A 27,617-nucleotide genomic window follows, 5' to 3' on the forward strand; every position below is an offset into this window, starting at 1 on the left:
GTGTGGCGACGTCATAAGGCTGCGCCGCGCTCCCGCATCTGAGATTCTGCTGAAGAAAGGTTCGTTTTTAATTCTTTAAATCAGTATAGCCCGTTCAGACAGTTTCATAGAGAATTTATGAATTAATTATTTATTCACTGTCGATATAATGTATCTAATAACACCAATGAACAGTTTTTTTATGAGTAACAGTTTTTGTGAGTAAACTACACAAAAGGTGCGTCTCATTTTCTATTTCAGATATATTTAGTTCTTTTGAATTTTCCATTTATCAAGGAAACCTTGAAACACTGATAATAATCAGAAATGTTTCTTGTTTGTGAGGCTGTTAGCTTTAATTTCATAATAAACTTTAGATCTCTGATGATTTATAATCAAAGGCTGCTTGCATCTTAACAGATGTCCCCAGTTTTAATAAGTTTGAGAAATAAATGTGTTATTTTGTCACTATTGTTTTGTCATTTATTCTTAAAGACTTTATTTTAGGTTTTTAGTAACGAAACTTTTGTTACACAGCAAAGTTTATTTAGTTTAATTTATTTGTATAATAATATGAAAGAAAATGTGCAGCCCTACAAAGAAGCACAACAAACCTGTTTTTTTCCCCTCCCTAAATCAAGCAGCTCTACTAATCCATTAACTCTGACTCTGACTGACTCCCTTACTAGTGCGCCGACTGCTGACCTAGTGCGCCGACTGCTGAACTAGTGCGCCGACTGCTGAACTAGTGCGCCGACTGCTGAACTAGTGCGCCGACTGCTGAACTAGTGCGCCGACTACTGAACTAGTGCGCCGACTGCTGAACTAGTGCGCCGACTGCTGACCTAGTGCGCCGACTACTGAACTAGTGCGCCGACTGCTGAACTAGTGCGCTGGCTAGTTCGCCGACTGCTGAACCAGTGCGCCGACTGCTGAACTAGTGCGCCGACTGCTGAACTAGTGCGCCGACTGCTGAACTAGTGCGCCGACTGCTGAACTAGTGCGCCGACTGCTGAACTAGTGCGCCGACTGCTGAACTAATGCGCCGACTGCTGAACTAGTGCGCCGACTCCTGAACTAGTGCGCCGACTCCTGAACTAGTGCGCCGACTCCTGAACTAGTGCGCTGACTACTGAACTAGTGCGCTGACTACTGAACTTGAACTAGTGCGCCGACTGCTGAACTAGTGCGCCGACTTCTGAACTAGTGCGCTTACTTCTGAACTAGTGCGCTGACTGCTGAACTAGTGCGCTGACTCCTGAACTAGTGCGCTGACTACTGAACTAGTGCGCTGACTACTGAACTTGAACTAGTTCGCCGACTGCTGAACTAGTGCGCTGACTTCTGAACTAGTGCGCTGACTCCTGAACTAGTGCGCTGACTACTGAACTTGAACTAGTGCGCTGACTCCTGAACTAGTGCGCTGACTGCTGAACTAGTGCGCTGACTGCTGAACCAGTGCGCTGACTGCTGAACCAGTGCGCTGACTGCTGAACCAGTGCGCTGACTCCTGAACTAGTGCGCTGACTCCTGAACTAGTGCGCTGACTCCTGAACTAGTGCGCTGACTCCTGAACTAGTGCGCTGACTACTGAACTAGTGCGCTGACTACTGAACTTGAACTAGTGCGCTGACTTCTGAACTAGTGCGCTGACTGCTGAACTAGTGCGCTGACTGCTGAACTAGTGCGCTTACTTCTGAACTAGTGCGCTGACTGCTGAACTAGTGCGCTGACTCCTGAACTAGTGCGCTGACTCCTGAACTAGTGCGCTGACTCCTGAACTAGTGCGCTGACTACTGAACTTGAACTAGTGCGCTGACTCCTGAACTAGTGCGCTGACTCCTGAACTAGTGCGCTGACTCCTGAACTAGTGCGCTGACTACTGAACTTGAACTAGTGCGCCGACTGCTGAACTAGTGCGCCGACTGCTGAACTAGTGCGCCGACTTCTGAACTAGTGCGCCGACTGCTGAACTAGTGCGCTGACTCCTGAACTAGTGCGCTGACTCCTGAACTAGTGCGCTGACTCCTGAACTAGTGCGCTGACTCCTGAACTAGTGCGCTGACTACTGAACTAGTGCGCTGACTACTGAACTTGAACTAGTGCGCCGACTGCTGAACTAGTGCGCTGACTTCTGAACTAGTGCGCTGACTCCTGAACTAGTGCGCTGACTGCTGAACTTGAACTAGTGCGCTGACTCCTGAACTAGTGCGCTGACTACTGAACTAGTGCACTGACTCCTGAACTAGTGCGCTGACTGCTGAACTAGTGCGCTGACTACTGAACTTGAACTAGTGCGCTGACTGCTGAACTAGTGCGCTGACTGCTGAACCAGTGCGCTGACTGCTGAACCAGTGCGCTGACTCCTGAACTAGGGAGCTGACTCCTGAACTAGTGCGCTGACTCCTGAACTAGTGCGCTGACTCCTGAACTAGTGCGCTGACTACTGAACTAGTGCGCTGACTACTGAACTTGAACTAGTGCGCTGACTTCTGAACTAGTGCGCTGACTCCTGAACTAGTGCGCTGACTCCTGAACTAGTGCGCTGACTACTGAACTAGTGCGCTGACTACTGAACTTGAACTAGTGCGCTGACTTCTGAACTAGTGCGCTGACTACTGAACTAGTGCGCTGACTACTGAACTTGAACTAGTGCGCTGACTCCTGAACTAGTGCGCTGACTCCTGAACTAGTGCGCTGACTACTGAACTTGAACTAGTGCGCTGACTCCTGAACTAGTGCGCTGACTGCTGAACTAGGGAGCTGACTACTGAACTAGGGAGCTGACTCCTGAACTAGTGCTCTGACTCCTGAACTAGTGCTCTGACTCCTGAACTAGGGAGCTGACTACTGAACTAGGGAGCTGACTACTGAACTAGGGAGCTGATTGAGATCTGTCTGTTAATTATTCTCATTTTAAACACACAGAAAAACTCCTGCTGAAGCACACGGTTATAAAGATGGTGTTTATTAAAGAGGAGAGAGAAGACCTGAAGATTGAAGAAGATTTCAAACAAGAAGATACTGAGACACAACAAACAGAGATGATGTTTTTTAAAGAAGAGAGAGAAGATGTGAAGATTGAAGTCGAACATGAAGATACTGAGACACAAACAGGTTGGTTTCATTCTCAAAGTCTTTCTCCAGTCATTGTGTGTCATGCATCTCTTTATCTGTTATTTGTCTCACAACAGAGTTAATGGCATGTCATTAATTTAAGAAAAATGATAAGGAAATAGCCTAACAAAACAACGATTTTGTGTAACATTAACCCATCATCAGCGTAGAACCTAATCGACCATTCATAATGGCGTCTGCACGCCTCTCCGTGAGCTCGTAAAAGCGCATGTATTTCTCCCAGCCAATCACCGGAGGTCAATCTGCGTCACCGATAGTAACACCATGTCATCTGACCAGTCAGGAGTTGCCCGGGCCGTTACAAACTTCAGTGCCATTCCGGAAGTTCAGAAAGACAAATCTACTCAGATACAAACATTAATACCAGCGAAACGAACAATGGTAAGTTAATGAAGCTCACACATTATGTGGTTGAATAGTTGTGTTAAATGCTGAGATCCATGTTGTTTGTGTAGGATGTCTAGAAATTAGTGAACGTTGGACATGAAAAATGGTGTGTCCAGGTAAAACTAGCGCAAGCCACAGTGTGTCCATTTATAGACATATACACCCGATGCGTCTAGTAAGCCATCCTTATGTTTTTTTTTTTTGTTTTTTTTTTGTTTTTTAAACAATGCATTATAACGTAGAACAATAGTATTTAACAGTGCACTGAATGTTGCCACAGGTTTGTATAACATTATGCAGCGATCCAATGTGAAACTTAAACCATTTATTGAAATTATTAAGCCATAAAAAGGGAAATATGTGTCATTTTGGTCAGTTTTATGGCCTTATAACAGTTTGTATTATACTTAAATGGCATATATTGGTGTTTATTTTTTACTGTGAGCCTCATTACTGCTAAAATAAATGGTACCACCAGTACTTAGTGCTATTTTTCACTTAAATGCATTATATTGTACGACAATACTATTCATGAGTGCATTGGATGTTGCCACAGATTTGTAAAACATTATGCAGTGATCCAATGCAAAGCATAAACCATTTGTGACCCTGGAGCACAAAACTAATTATAAGGGTCAATTTTTCCAAATTGAGATTTATACATCATCTGAAAGCTGAATAAATAATCCTGTCCTGTTATGATAGGACAATATTTGGCTGAGATACAACTATTAGAAAATCTGGAATCTGAGGGAGCAGAAAAATCTAAATATTGAGAAAATCTCCTTTAAAGTTGTTCAAATGAAGTTCTTAGCAATGCATATTACTAATCAAAAATTAAGTTTTGATATGTTTATGGTAAGAGACTTACAGAAATCTTCATGAAACATGATCTTAATATCCTAATGAGTTTTGTCATAAAAGAAAAATGTATAATTTTGACCCATACAATGTATTGTTGGCTATTGCTACAAATATACCCCAGCGACTTAAGACTGCTTTTGTGTTCCAGGGTCACATTTATTGAAATTATCAAGCCATAAATAGGGAAATATGTGTAATTTTGTTCAGTTTTTATTATACTTAAATGGCATATATTGGTGTTTATTTTTACTGTGAGTCTGGTTTTCAGTAGATCTGCTCTTCACTGTTACTGTTTTCCTTCACAAATTACTCAAAGTGGGCTTGATATTGACTTTCTTTTGCAGCTGTCTACTCGGCTCTTTTATGGAAAGAGGGTGACTGCTGTTATGCCAGCTGACCCCACCATCAGTGACGATGAGGGCTCTGATGAAATTTTGCCATAAGTCAAACATATTAAGGTTCTGCAATATATAAATATATTGTGGAAACTTAAATTCCTGTAGAGCTGCTTTGCAACGATTTGTATCGTAAAAAGCGCTATACAAATAAACTTGAATTGAATTGAATTGATGAGGAAGACGATGACGTGGCAGACCCGACTTTATCCCACTTACCCACGAGTGCCCGAGTGACATGGGCCCCTCTGCCAAGAGGAAGTGTGTGCGGCCTGCAGTGGAGGAGCTTGAGGACGATGAAAAGGAGGAGGATGAAGACCAGTCAGCACCACAAGCCAAGGGCCCCTCAAAGAAGGGGAAGCCAGCATCCAGGCTAACCACATGAAAGAAGGTTGACCTGGACAACCAAGCCCTGCCTGAGTACCAGCACGTTTCCCCTGACTTCATTGAGACTCCATATACTTACTTCAGCAAGTACTTCAGCCCCCGTGTCATCAAGCATATAGCATACCAAACCAACTTGTATGCAACCCAGAAGGACATCAACACCACCTTCACCACCACTGAAGAAGAGGTGAGGAACTTTGTGGCCATCCTACTCTACATGGGGATTTCTGAGCTACCCTCCATTGATGAATACTGGGCAATATAGACCAGGGTCCCTCAAGTTGTGAACCTCATGTCATCTAAGAGGTTCAGGCTGATGAGAAGGCTTGTCCACTTTAATGACAACACCCAGGTCCCTGACACCATCGACAGATTCTTCAAAGTCCGGCCACTGTTCAATCTCCTGGTTGCTGTCTTCAGGAGTGAGCCACAGACCCTCAGGCAGTCTGTGGATGAATTTATGGTTGCCTACAAAGGCAAGACAGCGGGCAACCTGAGGCAATACATCAAGAGCAAGCCGGACAAATGGGGATTTAAGTTGTTTGCCAGGGCTTCTGAAGATGGCTTTATTCATGACCTGGTGCTATACCAGGGCAGAACTACGCTGAAGGCCCACGGTGTCCCCATGATGTCTGAACAACAAGCCATGGGTGTCACCAGCCAGATAGTCTCTGTCCTGGCCAGCACCATGTCCTCCTCCACTGTGTATGACTACGTCACCAGTGATGATGGGATTCTTGCCCTCAGGTGGAAGGACAGCAGGGTAGTCACTCTGCTGTCAACAGACATGGGGGTGGAGCCCATATCCTCAGTCTACTGGTACTGCAGTGACACCAAGAGGAAGGAACCGGTAAGCTGCCCTGCTGTCATCAAGAGCTACAATGCCAACACAGGGGGCATTGACAAGAGTGACATGCTGGTCCACCTCTACCGCACCCCCATGAAATCCAAGAGGTGGTACATGCGGATGTTTGCATATGCATTAGATGTCAGCCTCACGAATGCCTGGATCATGTACAGACGGGACCTCAAGGCTCTTGCTGTGGATGGCCTGTCGTTGAAGAACTTCCGGATCCAGGTGTTTAGATGTTGCAGCAGCCAGAGGCCAGTTATGTCTTGCCCCCAAAGGAGCTCATCATTTCCATGTGCCCCCAGTACCTCTGTTGATGTCCCCATGCCTATCCGGGGACACCGCAGCCACACCCCAGATGCTTCTGTGCGGTTTGACATTTCCCTGTTCCATGCCCCTGTCTACACCCAGAGCCAGACCTGCAAGTACTGCAGCAGGAAGGGGAACATTTGGAGGTCAAATGTGGTCTGCAGGGTCTGTAAGGTCCACCTGTGCCTCAATGCTGAACGCAACTGCTTCAAGTACCATCAAGTGACTGCACTAGTGTTATGACACATGAAAAAAAATGTTCCTAAATACAAATTCTATTAAATTAATGTAGGTTTCATGTATTTATTTATATTTTATGTGCTTCTTATATTTTAAATATATATGCTTTTTGAAAAAAAAAAAAGGAACCATATATGGTAACTTCATTGACCTTGATTTTCAACATAAAAATGATTTATTTTTTAATAAAAGTCTTTTAATAACCTCCAATAACACTCCAGCAGTGACATAGCCTGCATTTAAATTTTTGGGGGGCTCATCTTAAAATGAGGGGTCTGCTCTATATTACATGTGGGTTAAAGTGTCAATATTAAATGTTTGCATGTTGAAGTGTTTGTGTGGCGTGTGGAAGCTGAACAGCAGCGGGTTTATACTGCATTACAGTTAAAGCCTGGTTTACACTCGCGTCAAGACGTATCAGTGATGAATTCTAAATAAATAATCCACAACAATGCCGTTGATAGAGGCTGCAGCGGAAGTTCACATATGGCGTCTTTCGCACGCTCAAGTCTGTTATTTCAAATGTAAATGTGTGCTCATTAAAACAATGCCGCAAGCGCACCGCGGGTCATGTGACAAGAACCAACCAATCAGCTCCTTCCTTTCCCGTAACAACATTGAAAGCTGAGAGATGGAGGAACAGCTGATCATAGCTGTACAGGGCTAGCCGTTTTAAATTAATTTAGTAGCAGAGCGCAAGCGATTTTTAGTGCTAGAAATCCATGTATCCTTTGCTGAAACTTCCGCGTCTTCATGGAGAGCACAGGTCATGGTTGCTTAGCAACGGGAGAGCAAGCATAGAGCTTTGAAAGAAGGAGAAAGCGACGCGCTACTATTTTAATCTTCCTCTTTTTGAACGCGGAAGTGTGATGTGATAAAGGCTTAATTTTTTTGAGCAATCAGAAATATATGAACTTGAAAATGTAACTACAACATGATTCAAGTAACTTGTTCTTTATTAACCCTCGAGTTAAAGAAAATTCTATTCCAAGTGCAGCACACATGATGTAACTGTTAAACAAATCACTTGTTAAATATCTTTGCAGAAAAGATGCATGAACTACATCTTGTACAAGCTTGTCTTATACATATTATATGTTCAGAAATAATATGAGGACAAATACTAGGGCTGTAGCTATCGATTATTTTAATCTAGTATTCTACCAATTATTCCATTGATTCACAGAGTAATCCGATAAAAATATCACATTACAGCTGAGGATTTAAATGTCACGAAAGTGCTGTTCATTCACATCTGCCTGTTCGCTGGGCATTTTTTTCTGATTTTATTGATTCATTTTAATTTACTGTAGGGCTGCACGATAAATCGAAATGAAATCACAATCGTGATAAGGGAAAAGCTATGATTGTTGTGCGCATCTTGCCAGTGAAGCACGGTTCCGTGATCAGTAGTAAATCTCCATCCGAAGGCCAGATGGTGCTCTCCCCGTAGAAGAAATCTAGTGGGAAATCCCTATAGCAGTAGCTGAATAAACAGAAGATTTAACTGCTTTCATTGATTCAGCGTGACTAATAAACACACGACGACAATATATCATTTATCTGAGTTCTTATTGTAATTATATATAATAAAAAAACATTAGATTAATCATGCGGCCCTAATTAAATGTGATTGTCATGAGATATGCTATACTCAACTCACTTCATAACATCAGTCGGGTGTTTGAAATAAATCCTTCTGTGAGATGATGTGGCTTCTTACACAGAATATGGCACGCAACATATTTCATAGCATTCTAAAGATATGCGTGTTCATTCAAAGAAGGGTTTTTCTGTGAATTAATTAGAGAGGAGTCCATTTTTTTGGCCTCATGTCTCTTTTTCCTAAGGGAAAATGAAGTGAGAGTTACTCTGCCCGCATTCCTTTTGAGTTAATAAAACAAGTGTTATTAGATGGGTTGCCATGGAACCTGGTGCTTTTCCGCTGCGTGGTACGACTCGGCTCAGCTCGGTGCAGAACAGAACGGCAGGGCACGGCTCAGTTTGGCTCGGTTTGCGTTTCCACTGCAGTTTAGTACCGCTTTTAGAGTGGACGGGATTATTCACATGTCATTATAGTTGCACCGCCTCTACTGCCGTGACTCCTGAAAAACTTTTTAATACCGTGTCGCTCCATCATGCTCTCACTGGATCCGCTCCTCAGCTATCAAAGAGAGGGATGTCTGTACTACCTCAACAGACAACGAAACAGCCATTTTTTGGTGCGCTCATTCAAATCAGTTGCGTTCGATCCTTCGCTGGCTGTGCTGATTTAAATCTAGCGGGTCTGTTGTGTCTCGTGCCGCAAGTTCAATGACGCAGGCAGAGACGATTCTCTCCGGCCAATCAGTGATCAGCAGAGTTTACACGTCACGTTTTGGTAACGGTACGGCTTGCTTGGAACCTCGGCCGAAGTGGTACTAAGAAAAGTACCAGGTACTGTACCCAGTGGAAAACCCCCCAAAAGTGTGCCGTTCTGAACTGTACCGTGCCGTACTATGCAGTGGAAAAGCGCCAATTGACAGACATACCAGCACCCAGTATGTGTATTGGGTGGGGGGGGGTCTGTGACCATTTGTTAATCTAATAACTAATCGATTCATTAAATCAAATGCAAAATTGTGTGTCTGATTGGTCCAAATGCTAAATAATCCTCCTAACTAGCAGATATTCTAAATTACAGAAACTGTAAACTGGTATTAAGCAAAACACTTGGTCTTGTCCTGTCCGCTGACAAATCGCTTTATTTGGTATTTGTTGGTATTTGGGACATGTCCTAGAGAAAGCAAAGAGTTAAGGACACGAGATTCTGAGATTACAGGTTACACTTTGTTCAGTGGGTATGGGATCTAGCATACGTGTTGTTGGATTTGATGCTTTAAATGTTTTCATGTCTTGCTTTGTGCCAATAAACTGGTCTTAACTTGCTTTTGTTTCTTTTCACCCTAGTTCTGAGTCGGAAACTGAATGAAACAGAAGAAAAAAGTCAGACTGAGAAATGTCATGATGTCATGGATGGGGAAAAATCTTTTAGTTACTCTCAGACTCGTAAAAGAGAAGCTAGAAAGCCTGAAGTCCAGATGAGAGTTCACACTGAAGAGAGACCCTTCACCTGCCAAAAATGTGGAAAGAGTTTCAGTGGAAAACAAAACCTTACAAGCCACTTGAATATGCACAAACGCAAACCGTATACATGCAAACGGTGTGGAAAGTGTTTCAAACTAAAAGGAAGTCTTAAGACTCACATGAGAGTTCACTTTGGTGAAAAGCTGTTCATATGCTTTCAGTGTGGAAAGAGTTTCAGTCAAAAACAGAGTCTTAATGGCCACATGAGAATTCACACTGTAGAAGGCCCTTTCACCTGCAAACTGTGTGGAAAACCTTTCCAGCAAAAGGAACGCTTTGATGGCCACATGAGAGTTCACTCTGGAGAGAAGCCGTTCATATGTCCTCTCTGTGGAAGGAGTTTTACACTGAAAAAGAAACTTACAGCCCACTTGAAAATTCACACCAGAGGCAATCCTCACACCTGCAAACTGTGTGGGAAGCGTTGCACATCAAATGCTCATCTGATGACCCACATGATAGTTCACACTGGAGAGAAGCCTCACACCTGTGAACTGTGTGGGAAGTGTTTCACAGAAAATGCTCATCTGATGACCCACATGAGTGTTCACACCGGAGAGAAGCCTCACACCTGTGAACTGTGTGGGAAGGGTTTCACAGAAAATGCTCATCTAATGTCTCACATGAGTGTTCACACTGGAGAGAAGCCTCACACCTGTGAACTGTGTGGGAAGTGTTTCACAGAAAATGCTCATCTAATGTCTCACATGAGTGTTCACACCGGAGAGAAGCCTCACACCTGTGAACTGTGTGGGAAGTGTTTCACAGAAAATGCTCATCTAATGTCTCACATGAGTGTTCACACCGGAGAGAAGCCTCACACCTGTGAACTGTGTGGGAAGGGTTTCAAACAGAAAAGAAGCCTTAAGTATCACATGAGTGTTCACACCGGAGAGAAGCCTCACACCTGTGAACTGTGTGGGAAGTGTTTCACAGAAAATGCTCATCTAATGTCTCACATGAGTGTTCACACCGGAGAGAAGCCTCACACCTGTGAACTGTGTGGGAAGGGTTTCACAGAAAATGCTCATCTAATGTCTCACATGAGTGTTCACACCGGAGAGAAGCCTCACACCTGTGAACTGTGTGGGAAGGGTTTCACAGAAAATGCTCATCTAATGTCTCACATGAGTGTTCACACCGGAGAGAAGCCTCACACCTGTGAACTGTGTGGGAAGTGTTTCACAGAAAATGCTCATCTAATGTCTCACATGAGTGTTCACACCGGAGAGAAGCCTCACACCTGTGAACTGTGTGGGAAGGGTTTCAAACAGAAAAGAAGCCTTAAGTATCACATGAGTCTTCACTCAATAGAGAAATGTTTTCGATGTCATGTTTGTGAAACTAATTTTGCTGACAGGAATCAACTTAAGAATCATGTACAAAGTCACACTGGGGAGAGGCCTTACATGTGCCATCACTGTGGAAAGAGTTTCGCATCAAATGGCCATCTGATGGCTCACATGAGTGTTCACACTGGAGAGAAGCCTTTCACCTGCCCTCAGTGTGGAAAGAGCTTCACAAATAAAGGAAACCTTAAAACTCACATTAGAGTTCACACTGGAGAGCAGCCTTACAAGTGTCCTCGGTGTGACGTGAGTTTCACGTATCACATAAGCCTGAAACGGCACTTGCAAACTCATTCTGGAAAGAATTCCTCGTGTCCCATGTGACAAAAGGTTTAGAAATAATGCGTTCACTCTGGAGAAAGACAGTTCAATTGTGATTGGTTGTAATAAAAACAGCAGATATATGAAGTCATTAAATTGTGACCCTGTTTGTGTTCTTTATTTTTTTAAAAGTACCCTTACAAAAAGTTTGTTCAAGACCGCTATTAGTATGCTTCTTTTTGATTAAAAATAAGAATAGAAAGTAATCGCCTCCCTTTATTAATTGTTTTTTTTTAATAATTGCATTTTGTAATTATTAAAATAAATAACTACATTTTGTTCCTACATTGTTGTAGCTGTTTTATCCAGCTGTATTTACTGTAGTATAAATAGCTACAGTTTAGTTTAAACAAATCTATCAAAGAAACTAAATATGTTGCAATTTAAAAAAACAAAAGGTACAGAAGAATTATTTTTGGTAAGCACAGAAGTGATAGTACAGATAATTCAACATTGTGTTAATGCTGCTTGATTTTGTTTCTGTTTGTTCTCCCTTAAAAGATAGATACATTAGGATGTAAATTGTAGTATTTTTGTATTCAAAACGTTATGAAGTGAAGTTAACAACTTTATTAATCCCACAAGGGGCAATTCAAGTAGGGTAGCAGCATCACAGCAAACACAAGACATCACATAGAAGATACAAAAAAAACAAAACCACATGCTTCATAATTCAATTCTTCTTGAAAAAACAAAAAAACACCTTAAGACTTTGAATTACAAAAACGAATAGCCTCTGGAACAAAGGTAAATTTATATCTATTAGATAAACATTTAATGCTTGTAAATCTTCTTCCAGAGGGCAGTACTTCAAAGTAAACCTTCAAGGGATGAGAGTCATCTCGTGTGATACTACGAGTTTTCCTGAACATTTGTTGCTCGTAGACTTCTGCTAGACTCCGCAGAGAACACCAATCATTTCTGAGCAAGTCCTAACTAAGGTCTGCAAACGATTCTTGTTCCTAAGAGAGAGTGATGAATACCAGCATAAAAAAGAAAAGCTCAAGATACTCTCAATAAAAGTAGCATAAAAAGTTCTCAGGATGTTTTTTTGTACACAGAAAGAATTCAGTTTCCTAAGAACATACATTCTTTGATTCACCTTCTTAATAATAGCCTCTGTATTCTGCTGGAACTTTAGAGTAGTATCAAAGATCGTTCCAAGATACTTATACTCCTGTACCCTTTCAACTTCTTCTCCATAAAAGTACACAGGTTTCACCTTTAAAGCATTTCTCTTTCGTTTTAGTAATATTCAGTTGTAATTCTACTTTTTTGCACCACTCAAAGAACTCATTGTGATCATTACTGTCATCACATTCTGCACTAGTTAACAAGGATAGAAAAACTGTCATCCGCATATTTAACTACATGACATGTATCCTTAGTGCTGCGACATTCATTTGTATAAAGTATAAAAAAGATAGAAGAGAGTACACATCCCTGAGGAGATCCATTTGACGTAACAAGCGTATCTGACAGCACTCCATTCAACATGACTCTTTGCTGCCTACATGTGAAAACATCTCAAATCCATAAAACCAAACCGTGACTCATCAAATTCACAAACAAGTTTCTTTGCTAAAATGATAGGATTCATTGTATTGAACGCAGAGGAGAAACAACATTCTAGCAAATGTGCCTCCATTCTCTAAATGTTGATGTATGGTGTTTCGGAGGAAAAGCTTTGCGTCATCCACACCTCTTTTAGTGCGATATGCAAACTGCAAAGAATCTAACTTATGACCCGTAACTGTAATAAGTTGTGACTTAACTTCCCTCTCTAAGGCTTTCATGGCTAAGGAAGTTAATGCAATGGGCCTAAAATCATTCAAAGAATGTGACTTTTCAACTGAATGCAAATCCAACTGAAAACTTGAAATGACATTGATTTGATGTAAATTTAATGTCAAACAAATTGGTGTACTTAAACATTTAAACCAATTTCATTGTAGAATTACCTTCCTAATTTCACCTAGCAATACATCTGCGTACACAATGTCAGTTACCTGATACATTCTGAGTATTATCAGTGTGAACTACAGATATCAATTGGTTTTCACCTCCATAAACATTTACCCTGTGAGAATTATTCATTTGTTATTCAGAGTGATGGAACCTGATAGAAAAAATATTTCTCATCCTGTGTTTCCCTCTAGTGGTCAATATTAGTACAACATGCTGTAGACCGTCGGCCATTTTGAGTGGACAAAAACCTATTTTTCCATCTCCTCTTAAACCACGTGACTAATTCACACAAAATTTTGCATTTATCATCTATAGACATTAATGACAGTGTTATCAAATGAATTTGTCAAACCATTTAGAGAAAATATATGCCAACATTTTGTAGACATTACTCCATGAACTTATCAAACTATACAGGTACATCTAAAAAATTACATGGAGTGAAATATTTCAAGCCTTTATTTCTTGAAATTTTGATGATTATGGCTTACCATTATGAAAACCCCAAATTCAGTGTCTCAGAACATTAGAATATTACATAAGATCAAAAAAAGGATATTTTAAACAGAAATGTCAGGCTTCTGAAAGGTATGTTCATTTCTATGCACTCAATACTTGGTAGGGGCTCCTTTTGCTTTAATTACTGCATCAATGCAGCGTGGCGTGGAGGTGATCAGCCTGTGGCACTGCTGAGGTGGTGTGGAAGCCCAGGATGCTTTGATAGCGGCCTTCAGGTCATCTGCATTGTTGGGTCTGGTGTCTCTCATCTTCCTCTTGACAATACCTCAGAGATTCTCTATGGGGTTCAGGTCAGGCGAGTTTGCTGGCCAATCAAGCACAGTAACACCATGGTCATTGAACCAGCTTTTGGTACCTTTGGCAGTGTGGGCAGGTGCCAAGTCCTGCTGGAAAATAAAATCAGCATCTCCATAAAGCTTGTCAGCAGAAGGAAGCATGAAGTGCTCTAAAATCTCCTGGTAGATGGCTGCGTTGACTGTGGACTTCAGAAAACACAGTGGACCAACACCAGCAGATGACATGCAGCCCAAATCATCACTGACTGTGGAAACTTCACACTGGACTTCAAGCAGCATGGATTCTGTGCCTCTCCACTCTTCCTCCAGACTCTGGGACCTTGATTTCCAAATGAAAAGCTAAATTTACTTTCATCTGAAAAGAGGACTTTGGAGCACTGAGCAACAGTCCAGTTCTTTTTCTCCACAGCCCAGGTAAGATGCTTCTGACGTTGTCTCTGGTTCAGAAGTGGCTTGGTAGCTCTTTTCCTGAAGACGTCTGAGCGTGGAGACTCTTGATGCACTGACTCCAGCTTCAGTCCACTCCTTGTGAAGCTCTCCCAAGTGTTTGAATCAGCTTTGCTGGACAGTATTCTCAAGCTTGCGGTCATCCCTGTTGTTTGTGCACCTTTTCCTTCCCAAATTCTTCCTTTCAGTCAACTTTGCATTTAATATGCTTTGATACAGCACTCTGTAAACAGCCACAGCTTTCAGTAATGACCCTCTGTGACTTACCCTCTTTGTGGAGAGCGTCAATGTTCATCTTCTGGATCATTGCCAAGTCAGCAGTCTTCTCCATTATTGTGTTTCAAAGAACAAGAGATACCCTGAATTTATACTGTAGGGATGGTCATTAATTGAAACTCAAATGTAAATATTTGAATATTTTGAGAGACTGATTTTTGACTTTCATCAGCTGTAAGCTCTAATCATCAAAATTAAAACAAAAACACATTTGAAATGTTTTACTTTACATGTAACGAATCTAAAATATATGAAAGTTTCACTTTTTGAAATAACTTACAAGAAAAATTTACTTTTTCACCATATTCCAATTTTTTTTTATGTACCTGAATCTTCTAAACCATTTAATCAATCCAAATTAAATTCTTTTGATACATTGTTTGTCATCAGGGTCTCTAGATGATACATACAACATTTGGCATTAATTGGACAAATGGTCTAGGACGAGTTCGAAAAAGTAGGTTTATAAAAAAGCTCAAAATGGTTGAAACATTTAATGCATGGCAAAAATCCAAGATATACATTGTGCTCAGCTTGACGCAGAGAATCAGAGAAGGTGTATTGAGGATTGTAACCTGTATAGTTGTGCAGATATGAGCAAAAACATTGAAGTACTTATTATAGTGCCACCCAGTGTTGGGTAAGTTACTTTCAGTGTTAAAAGTAATCACTAATTACATCATCATTATTGTTTTTAAGTTACTTTTCTAATTACTCTGTCTGAAAAGTAATTTAGTTACTCAATAAGTAACAATTATTCAAATAATTAAATACATCTTAAAATCCCTATAAACCTTAAAGCATAGACAACAGAAATTAAACAATTTATTCTTTCAACGGAAGTCAAACATGGAATAGTGAAGCCTTTTAGTTTTAAAACAACTATAATACTTAAACATTTTAATAAAAAATGTAACAATGTAATAGAATTACTCTGCAAAATATCTGAATAACAAAAAGCTTAAAGGGGTCATAGGAAGCCCAATATCCAGACGCTGATATGATTCTTTTGGAGTCTTAATGAAAAGTCTATAACATATTTAGGGTAAAAAGGGTATTGTTTTATGACTCCTTGGGTCATGCTGAGAACAGTGATACCAATGTTGCCATAGTCAGCCAAAACTCTTTTGATTTTCTTTAAAAACCTACTTTTTTGAACTCCTCCTATACCGTTGGTCCGATTTTCACTAAAATCTAATCATATCATCTTCAGACCATGCTGACAAAAAGTTGTGGATTTCGTGTTGATAGACAAAACAGTTTTCACATACCACAACATCGAATTTGAGACATGATGCCAAAATGACACTTGAGGCCATATCTCTGCAATGGTTTGGCATATTGACACCAAACTTTGTGTGTGCCATTGTCACCTCACACAGAACACACCACATCGATTTGATAACGGTGCCACCTGTTGGTCAAAAGTGAAACGTCATTCAGTCATTTTACTAGTAGTTTTAGATGATTTTTCAGCCATTTGAACTACAATAATCTTAAAATGCCTTCAATTACTCATTTCTGCAGTTGGTCTGAAGCTCCATACCATGCTTAGCTCCTCATTTTGCCGCTGATGTGCTTGGCCCCATCATTGCTGCTTGCAGCTATATTGTTTAAATTATTTTCAGATGGCAAAGGCTTTGAAGAAAGTACCAGTGTGGGAGTATTTTATTGAAGTATCACCAGGGAAAGCACAGTATAATATCTATGACAAAATAATTAGCATGGGGGCATCAACATCTGCAAGTAAAAATACTAGAAACATGTGGTGTCATCTAAAGCACATCCATCCTGAAGTCAATGAAGAATCACAGAAAAAAAGAGACAAGAAAGATCCTTCTCAGCCATCAGCGCTTCACCTTCTTGAAAGCAAGACAAGGTGGAAGGACACAGATCCAAGGTCTCTCAATATTGATGCAGCTATCGTTGAAATTATTACCATTGACAACCAAGCCTTTCCAGTGGTTTCAGATGTTGCATTTAAGAGATTTATGGAACCCAGGTACCAAAATAAAAATGAGAAGTTCTAGATGCTAGATGAAACCTACTCCAGGGTTTTGACAAAAGTGAAGTGATGAAGGCCCCATTTATGGCATTCGCCACTGAGTGTTGTTCTGGAGCTACAGAGTCCCTGATGAGAATAACAGGGCATTTAGTTTCTGAGGGCTGGTCGAGAAGGCAAGTGGTGCTCAATGTCAAGCCTATGACTGGAGCACACTCGGCCAGGTTAAATTCAAGGAGCCTTCCTTAACATGTTAGGAGACTGGGATGCCGCAACAGAATGTGTTGTTCTTGACCTAAGAGATGGGGTAGCAAACATGATAAAAGGAATGAGGCTGGCTGAACGTCCTGATTTAAGCTGTACTGTGGTCTGTGTGGGTCCTAACGCCCCAGTATAGTGTCGGGAACACTATACCATGAAAATCATCATCCTTCAGATGAGACGTTAAACTGAGGTCCTGACTCTCTGTGGTCATTACTGTGTGAAGCACAGTGGGAATGTCGCCTAGACCGTGTAAGAGCAATACGCTATCAAACTAGTAATATTAAGGATGCTTTGCTTGAAGCAGCAAAGGCCTGTAGAGACCCAAAAATTAAAAGTGAAGCCAAGTCGCTGGCAAATGAAATGAATTCATTATGTCTATGGTTATATGGTATGATATTGTGTTTGCCGTGAACACTGTCAGTAAGACACTCCAGTCGATGATGTCGTGTTGTCGCAGCTACATGGACTAATTGACTTCATGCAAAAGTATATAGACATCGGATTTCTAAATCCACTGCAATAGACATTGCTATTGATATGGACACTAAACCTGTGTTTAAAACAATTAGACGACTGAAATACAAACGGGATGAAAATCATAATAAATATTACCCAGACACAGAGCAAGCATACTTTAACAGATTGCTTTATGGTGACTGCTCTCCATACCCGTTTTAAACAAATGCAAGAGATTGGCAGCATGTTTGGATTTATTTTTGATCTGCCCCAACTGTGTGAAATGGAAGAAACTGAACTGCAAAGACAGTGCACAAGACTGAATGATGCTCTGAGTACATCTGAATCCCAGGATATAAACGCAGACGACGTGTTCTAGGAGTTGAGTATAGTTCCAGACATAATTCCAAAGGAAATAACTACAGCACTTCAAACACGTTTGTTTTCTGAGAAGGATTGAAGGAACCTTTCCCAACTGTGAAATTGTGCTCAGGATCCTACTGAATATCCCAACAATGGTGGCATTAAACGAGCGAAGCTTTTTAAAATTGAAAGATGACGTAACATCCAGTTAGGCACGCCCACAGCAGGTTATGATTGGTCGACTGACAGGCTCAAATCTGATTGGCTAAAGAGTAAGAGTAATGCGGGTGGGAGGAGTTCACTCCCAGAAATGTCTCAAATACACACACACACACACACATCCAAGCAGATTCACAATCACAGCCCATGATACACTCTTGTACAATTTTTTTTACAACTTTGTACACAGTTGAAGATCTGTGAATTGTGTTTTGCGCTTGTGAAATGTATTTTATGAATATGTATTCTTATTTTGTGCACACGAATCGGTTTTTGTGAATATATTTGTTTTGTGCATGTAAATTATTTTTCATTGAATTTCATTTCATTGAATCACAAAAAAATTGTGTAAAGCATGGTCTTGTATGTACACTTAATGTTATACGGCGGCAGATGTACTAAAGTTGGATCGTTACAATTGCATATTAATTGAACTATAAAGCAATGTTAGGTAAACTTCCAGCTTATCTCTGTACCCTTCTTTGTCTCTCTTCTGGCAGCTATGTTCTTCCAAGTGTTTGCTTTTTAATGTACCTCGAGTTTGTTCAGAGCTGTGGAAAACTGCTTTTTCTTATTACGCACCCTGGGCATGGAAAAAGATCTAAAACTAGATACATTTGTGTCTATTGGTGAATTGGTACTGGAGGTTTTGTGTTTAAATGTTGTTCTAATGTGTTCTGTAATGCTGCTACCTTGGATATTACCCTAGATTTTAAATCTCAACGGGATTTCCTGGTTAAATAAAGGTACAATTATTTAAGTTAAATTGTACATTAAATTTATGTAGTGTAAGTTTTAATTATTTTAATGATTAGTTTCCCATTAAAATACATGTGATTAATATGTAACAGAAGAATAACATCTCTCTCCCCAGAAAGCCTGTGTAGGCCCTATCAAATACGTTAGAGATGTCACTTGACCACCTGTAACTTATTTGACGGGACCTACTCAGGTTTTCCGTGGACAATGCCATAATGAGTCATATTTTACTGATTATAATGGTTTTATTGATTAAAACATTCATTACAGTACACAGCAAACCCAGCCTGACAGGTTAAAGTACATTATAACTCATCAATATTCATCATTAGCTTAAAAGGTCAGTCCATGAAAACCAAGATGTGTAAAATCTTAAGGATTGATGATTTACTCTTGAGGATTTAACACCTCTAGATGCTTCAGGAGGAGGTGAGGAGCCGTCTAAATAGGTTTATTAATGAATTCTTTGACGTTTGACCACAAAAGTGGACTGATCAACTAGGACCATCCCACATATTGTCACGGTGCACACACGAGGGAGGACACAGGAACACGCAGACGAGGATATAACTTCAAATAATAACTTTTACTGGAGACCTCAGGGCAAGACAAGGCAGGACAAGGCAAGGCAGACATCAAACACCTGGGAGTAGCGAGTAGACCAGACGAAGTCAAACTGAACAGACAGGACTATAAATAAACAGGTAAATCATAGATAATGAGACAAATACGGCTGGACAAGAATTAACTGATTACATATAACAAAGACAGGAAACAAACCAAATATGGACACAAGAGGCGGGAACACATGACAGACACGACAGAACCCTGACACATATAACTTATTTAACAGGAGTTACACAGGCTTTCCATGGACGATGCTGTAATTGGTCATATTTCATAACTACAAGGATTTTATTGCGTAATACCTACAGTACAGTGCTCAGGAAACACTACCTACATAAGAAACTAAAACTGCTAGCTGGTGGCGGTAAATGTCTTTATGACTGATTCATTTATTTGATTTGTTAAAACGGCTGATTCATTCAGGAATTAAATAAATGGCTTTGTTTATGAATGAGCCGTTTAATCATTGGTTCACACGAATCATTCAAAAACATGGATTCGTTCAGAAACTAAACAGCACTATGTTGCTCACAGATGCACAACAGCTCTGCTGTGGCTTTATAGATAATATTTTCTTTGCAAAATTGATAAAAAACAGACAATATTTTTTTAAAACTATAACACAATATTAACTTCTTAAGGATACTGAACTGTTGTATAAAATCATTTAAATTTGTGATATTGGGACATAAACAGTGATATTGCCCTCGCTACTTGTGTGATATCGTTTATCATGTCCCCAATATCTTGAATTTTAGGGCATAACTGCACTTATGTAGTTGTTGCCCTGCATCATATTTGTCAACAGTACAGGTCTGGGGCAGGGCCAGTGCGTTTACTGCGTTAACATTTTAATTGCGTTATTTTTTCATAACTAATTAATTGAGTTAACACGTTAAACTGACAGTCCTAATATGTGTGTGTGTGTGTGTGTGTGTGTGTGAGGAAAAGAATGTGATGATTCATGTGTAAATGACAGTCATTTATTTAATAAATGAGTTTTTTTAACAAATCAAATGAGTGACAGAACTACTTGAATAATCGCTGCTATGTAATATCAGTTTTATAAGAGCATAAATTCATTAAGAAATTAAATTGCATACTTTTACAGGGTTGCTACATACTTAGTAAAATCAAATTTCAGACTTTAAGACCTTTTTTCTATCTGAACAATGTAAAATGAATACCATATTTTCAGTCGAACAAACACTCATTAACAGGTTGAACGTGGAACAATTTTTATTCAATAAATGAACAACATCAAAACAGAGACATCTCAGCATCATATTTCTTGTAGCTCAGAAACCTTTCTCTCAAATTCCTTTATCCAAGCCATCCAGCTACTCTCTCTTCTCCTTGTATTGTGTTAGGCTTTATAATCAGTTCTGCCATCTCTGTCCCAGTCATACCTTCAGCTTTTTCCACAAATCTGTCTGTATCTTTTTCTAGGGTCTTGCATACACTGTGAATGGTTTTTCTTTTCTTCCGCAGAGCTGCACGTTGTTCTTCAGCCATTTTTCTTTTGGTGATCTACTCATCCTTTGTCTTTTCCCTCATCTAGAGTGCCTTCTGTGCCTGGTCCGTGCAGTGTCACAGTAGTTTAGTAACTCTTTTGTAAAAGGTACCTGGGTCGTTGCACCATACTCTCTCACAGGGTCACAGAGAAGTCTTTGGGCAACAATGTCTTCAATGTTGCATGTTTCCACCTCTCTGGTGACTGAGAACCCACGTTCAACCATTGCCTGGCCATGAGAGAGAATCAGCAGCTTTTTCACACAACCCCACGACTCAGGTGATGAGGTGCTGATGCAGAAACATGTCGACTCTGGAGTCTGGTTCAGTGGGACTGAAGTCCTCGAAGCTTGCCTCACTGAAGAGGAACATCTCAAACTGCTGTGCAATCACATCACCTGTATTCAACAAAGGAAAGTCAGAGCTGGCAGGTGCTTACACATTGGGCCTTACTCTAATGCAAAATACCAAACACATTGAAAGTGTTAAGAATTCAGTTCTTTTGGAAACAGCATGCAGACTATATTGTCTGCATCTCCAAAAACCCTGCCTCTGTCTGTATTTTCTTGTTTCTAGAGTTCTACATGTTTTATGAATGTTTCAATACAACGTGTATGTCATCCCCAGCCAATAACAGCACATAAGCTATGTTTCCATCCACCTATTTTTATGCACATTTTGGGATATCACAAATGAAAAAAAAAAATGCTGGATGGAAACGGAAGTTGCACATAAATTCTAAAAATGCGCATAAAAATCTTATTGTACAACTGAGTAGGATACAGTTTTTTCCAATAAGAAAAATGCTTGTGAAACACATTTACTGAATAAATTCCTCCATGCGCATCGAAAAAGTCATGTGACTTTGCACTATTGGACGACAAACCTGAGTAGCCAGTGGACCGATCTCGCTCGCAGCATCTATATCTGGTTTTGGTCGTTCTGAAATGCCTGAGCAAAGTCTATCATCAAAGTATTTCTGTATAATTTTCTTACATGACTGCGTTCCCAAATAACAGGCATCTGCCTCCGAAGGCGATGACAGCATTTATTGCGTTTCGTCTGCTAGCGCTGAAGCACAAGTAATTTATCATATATGAAAATTATTATATTCAGTGGCTTCTCCTAGTTTTCTTAGTGATATTTAGTGCCAGTTTATCAGGAATGGCCGATTTTGTTCTCTTTAAATCATTGGATGGAAATGGTGCTACATTTGCAAATGTTTCATGCGATATTCCAGTTTTGCGCATAAACTTAATTTGAATCCTATAGAAACAGCTCTAGAAACAGCTCTAGAAACAGCTCTAGAAACGATAGAAACAGCTCTAGTGTGCAGTAACCATTTTTACTGTTTGGTAAAAATCGACCAATCAGATATAAGCCTGTAAGCAGCACAATCAGTGCACGATTCTGGTGTCATGAACAAAAGAGGCAGAGCCAGCTCTGAATGTTGTCTTACAAACTGGAAGTGACAAATTCTGCTCATTGTGCAAGTCAATTAAGTATAATAAATCATTTGCATTTGTACATGGACTGTTTTAAATAGATTAATAAAATAGTGCCTGTAAGAAATAAAACATACTTTGATTTGACCAGTAATTTTTTATTCTTAAGTATTATTTAGCAGCTGTTGACAACTGCTTATCCTGTACAAACCTCTGGATGAGGCCCTTTAATCTCTGCAGGCACAAATCTGGCTCACAGTACAATCTACTTGTGTCCAGACACGTCATGTTTCGGACCACGTGGTACTTATCCAGAATCTTCTTGCAGAAGTTTGCAAGAGCATTCCTACAGTCTTCAATGAAGCTCAGCTACTCTGCTTGGACTCCCTGATGTTCCCTGACAAAAGAAGAAACACGTGCAAAATATTAAAAAGTATATGAACAAGCTGAATCCTAAAAAATACATTTATAACTAGCAAGAAATGTGAGTCCTGGCAAGCTTCGACACAGAAACAGAAGGATGTCCTGCTTGATGAAGCATCAGAGAAGGCTCTGAGAAAAGATTTCCATGAAGTGAGTTAGATTGCACTTGCAACACAGAATTCATGACCTAGTATCTACAGAGTCCAGTGTGTGTGGATAGCCTCAGTGGTTCTCAGGTCTAGGCCTGTCTTCGATTATTTAACACACCTGATTGAGATCATCAGCTCGTTAGTTCAGTTCACAGAGCTCTCTCTTGGCATCTTGGAGCCAAATCACATTAAACTCTGCCCATCTGGGGGCTGTTCCATAAACCAAGATTAGAGTATAAGCCAGGCTTATTTCGGTTAGTCAGGCTTATTTTTGGTAGATTCGGTTTCATAAATCAAACTTAAAAAAGTTCAAACTCAGTTACCCCGGCAACTTATGCTGGCAAACTAACCTGGTCCGGAGCAGGCTAACTGTCAGGCTAAGCTGCGCTCCTCTAACTCTGACCAATAGGAACGCATCATATTACCACTGACTCTCTCACATACAGTCAGTTTAATTTATTATCGGTTCAAAAATAAAAGTATACAGAAAATACACCTTAAATAGTCAAATAAATAAAAAATAGGCTACAACCAACTGTATTTAATGTATTGTGCCCAAAATGTAGGCGAAGGACATTTTAACATAGTTGCTACTTGTGCATGCAGTTGATCAGCAGTTTCTAGCCATGCAGCCTTTCTCTCTGAATTTATGACAGCTGTACCTTTTATGGTTATTAGAACATTAAAACATTACAATCTAAAATGGCTCTTTAAAGCATTAAAGCATAAAAACACAATCAAAAGTTAAAATCACTGAATTAAAAATGTAAATTTATAATAGAAATCAGAGTACATTTGAACTGATAAGAGGAACACACATTTAACTCATTTGAGCTAGTGATTAACAGTTGCTGCTATCATACAAATACACTTATATGTAGTAAAATTCTGTGTCACATTTAATGTCCAACAACAAATATTTTAGCAGAATGTATATTTTATTCAGAATTCTTGCGCTAGTATTCTATTCTGCTCCGTCTGTGTAGCGCGCATGCGCGCCGCAGCGCTCGTTCTCTCGCATAAGCCCCGCCCACTCCTGACAGCTAAATGGATATATTTGCATGGCTTTCTGACATTTACAGATGTAAAAAATATACCTGTGACGTATCAGTTATGCACTGAGGAAAACACAATGTTTCAAATGCGTTAAACAGCACAAATATTCGCTGTTTGCTATGGTGGATCGATTTGATCCATGATCGACATTAAGGGCTGCTTCAGAATAAGCGAGTACGTCACATTATCCTGACTCACTGAACCTGGATAGCATTAGTCAGATTGCGTGAACTTGAATTGCCGTTTATGGAACCGCTTTAGTCCCGATTGATTTGTTAGGTTATTTCAAGTCAGGTTTTGGACTTTAATCCCCGCTTTTCTTAGCGTCTTTTATGGAACAGCCCCCTGGTCTCCTTCTCTCTTGTATTTGCGCACTGGAGACAGTACGTAACGCTGTTGTAAACGCCACAAATTGTCACGTGAACGAACAAACCAAAAATAATTTTAATTACAAAATCATCAACGTTAATTAGATAGATTTAATTTCATAAAGTATTTAGATATGCCTACGTATAAGTTTCCATTAAAAAATTAAGACTTCTCATAAGTAAAAATAAGATTTTTCATAGCCTTAAATTTCAAAATTCAAATGTTTTTGTCCTTTTTAAGGATTTTTAAGGGGACCCTGTTGCATATCTATTAAGAAGTTAGGTTATGTCTTTTTTTGTGGAACGTGATTATAGTGTTTTTTGTGTTTGTGTGTCATGAGATTAAAGATATGTTTGGTGTGTTGTAGATGGCTGCTGTGAAAGTCGAGGTAGTCCTGTCAGTTCTGCCAATGAAACCGCAGGAATAAGGGTAGCAGCAGCAGAAACACAGAGCTGCTATATAGCAGATCACACGGAGCGCATCAAGCTTCAGCTGTGGGAACATCGCTGAAGGGTCTGTCGTACGAGATCAGGGATCTGTGTCCCAGGGAGTTTGGTGGAGAACTGTACCTGTGTTACAGAGATCGCAGAGGTGGCAGGTCTGTCTGGGAAGACCGCAGATGAGCCATCTGTAGCGGATGAAGGGGAGGACTCAGGTTTGATGAATGTGCACAAACTGAAAGCAATCATTTGCTGGATCAGTCTGCGCCAACTAAACGTGAGAATGTGTTGGACAAACCTGGAAGTCAGAAGCGGTATAAGAGTACTGGCCATATTGATTTTAGAATGTTATTGGTGCAGTTCACTGAAAAAGAAAAATATGTTGTTAAATGTGTGTTTTTTAGTAGAATGTTATTCATATAACTGAAGTGCTCTATCAGTATCATTTTCAGAATTAAAGAGTATATTAGGTAACAAAATGTGTACTTGTGGCTTTTGATCACACATTGTGTCTTACGAAGTGAAAGTGAACAGTATTTCAATTCAGTATCACCATTTTTAACGCACAAGTTTAAAAAAAGGTTTTGGGTTTAGTCATGACAGCTGTGGCTTAAAAGTGGTAATGTTATTAATATTGAGTTTCTTGAACATGCTGATTGTTTCATTTAATAAGACTTGAATGTAGGAGGTATTGATATTTCGATGTATATATGTTTTGTTTGTCAAAGAGATGATAGTTAGTATTAATCACACTGACAAACGTCAAAGACGCTGTTTGCTGGCTAGTCCACAAGCATCTGTCGTCTCTCCTTACTCTCCTCGTTGGCATCTTATATCTGCTATTAATCAGCTTCTCTCAAACAGCAAACAGGTAGAGAGAGAGAGAGAGAGTGTGCGCTCATAGAGACGCCAAGAAAAACAAGGGAGGGGCTTGTATAGCATGTACATTTTGTGTTTGATTTCTTGTTGGAAATAAATGTGTCTAGAAAGACACTAATTTTGTGTTTGTATGCCATGAGTAAAGTTTTGAAGACATGCCACTGTAAACTCTAATATGGCGAGTAATTTGAGCATTCATTGGAAAGTGCAGTTTAATAAATTGTGGATATACAGCGTAATTTATAAGATTTGAAATGTTAAATTAAAATTGTTGGTGAAAATTTGACATATTAGCACTATGAAGGAGGAATAACATCTTCCAGTGCATTAGATTTGGTTACGTTATCATGCTTATATGCAGTGCTGCACTAGGTAATGTTTTTATAGGTTATAATGTAATATAGGGTATAATAAAAATAGTTTACAATTTTTGTATTTGAATTATGCAAAAAAAACAAAAAACATTATAATGTATTAATGTTAACATTACAATGTAAAATAACATTGTGATGGCATTATGCCACTTGCTCCAGCAGAAGGCAGTAATCCAGTGAGAATGTTAAGATGAAACTAATGAAGCCAAATGTCTTCAGTTCTCCTCCCTAAAGGAACAGCTACAGTTCATGATTCACAACATGAAAAATTAACATTGTCTAGGTATTTAAACAACAGAATTTTAAATGCAGATGGATGTTTTGCCCAAAACCTTGATAACATCTTTTATGGACAATGTGTGTCTGAGCTCAATCAAGTTTTCAACCTGTGGGGCACGCCAGCACATGTCACATGTACATCTTTAGCCATCCACTAGGGGGCAATCTGATTCCCGCTGTTAGTCGACAGAGTTGGCTCGAGTATCAGTCACGCTTTTTGAAAGTGTAAGATGATTTATGGTTAGTCGTGTCAGAAATCCAACCACGGATTGGCATGTTGTTCTCTTAGACACAGGCTCAGCCATCACATTGCATCAGGTAAACTGGTTATATTTTTATGTTTCAGTATAATTACGCACGCTATACCAGGGGTGGTTCTAAACCATTTTTAGGTGGGTTTCAGGCCCCCAAAACTATCTTAACGATCAGGCCAGTGCTGCTTTTTTATGGGTGCATGTCCTAAAAGGTTGAAAAGCCCTGCTCTAATGTATCTGTTGCTATGAGGAAGCGCTATGACATGAGTAATAAAACTAAAATTACCTCAGAAATGCTGACAAAGATTCACTTTGATTCAAATATACTTTCATTACAAGAAACACCGAAATAGATGAGAATGAAAAAGGAACAGATGATGAAAAATGAGAAAGTAAAAGCAAAAAGGCAAATAACTGTAAGCAGATATCAAAAGAATTAGCTGAAACTATTATAAAAAAGTAAGAGAATGTTTGCTGAGAAGTGATGCTGTCTTTGACTCTATCAAAAGTAAAATGACAGAAAACAAATGTTGTGTTGAAGAGAAAGCCAAGTGATGTTTAGGTGAATCAGTAAAATGAAGCTCTTTTGCCATTCAATCGTGGACATACAGTTTGTTTTTGATGCTTACTCTTGCATAGTGTATGTAATGTCCTATATTTCCAAAGAAGAAAGAACAAGACAATATGGATGCAAAACAAGCTTTAAGAAAGCTTAGAAGTGTTTTTCTACATACTAGACAGGTCTCAGCTCGGGAGAGTGTTTATTAATGTTTGAGTAATATGAAACTAAGAGAACGATCAAGGAAAGAGTGTTTTACTCCAACTGGTATCAATACAATTCAAATGAGTTTACCTTTAAATACCATAAATAAAAAAGCTGAATGATGAAATATGGA

At 39.7% G+C, this 27,617-nt stretch overlaps 1 protein-coding gene across 1 annotated transcript; it reads left to right on the forward strand.

Moving 5' to 3' along the window:
* Nucleotides 1-11,530, forward strand: LOC306858228 (uncharacterized protein). Its single transcript, XM_079398657.1, has 3 exons — nt 1-59; nt 2,908-3,096; nt 9,499-11,530. Exons 2-3 carry the CDS (start codon nt 2,940-2,942, stop codon nt 11,346-11,348), a joined length of 2,007 nt encoding a protein of 668 aa, XP_079254783.1. The 5' UTR covers nt 1-59; nt 2,908-2,939; the 3' UTR covers nt 11,349-11,530.
* Nucleotides 11,531-27,617: the final 16,087 nt, after the last annotated feature.

The sequence above is a fragment of the Barbus barbus genome, assembly GCF_936440315.1.
Source record: "Barbus barbus genome assembly, chromosome: 39".
NCBI classification, from domain to species: domain Eukaryota; kingdom Metazoa; phylum Chordata; class Actinopteri; order Cypriniformes; family Cyprinidae; genus Barbus; species Barbus barbus.

What these genes read in the sequence shown, in the direction of transcription:
- LOC306858228 (XM_079398657.1), top strand. Translation starts at nt 2,940, where the DNA reads ATGGTGTTTATTAAAGAGGAGAGAGAAGACCTGAAGATTGAAGAAGAT. An exon ending in AGATACTGAGACACAAACAG is followed by an intron (nt 3,097 to 9,498) that starts GTTGGTTTCATT and finishes TTTTCACCCTAG; the next exon opens with TTCTGAGTCGGAAACTGAAT.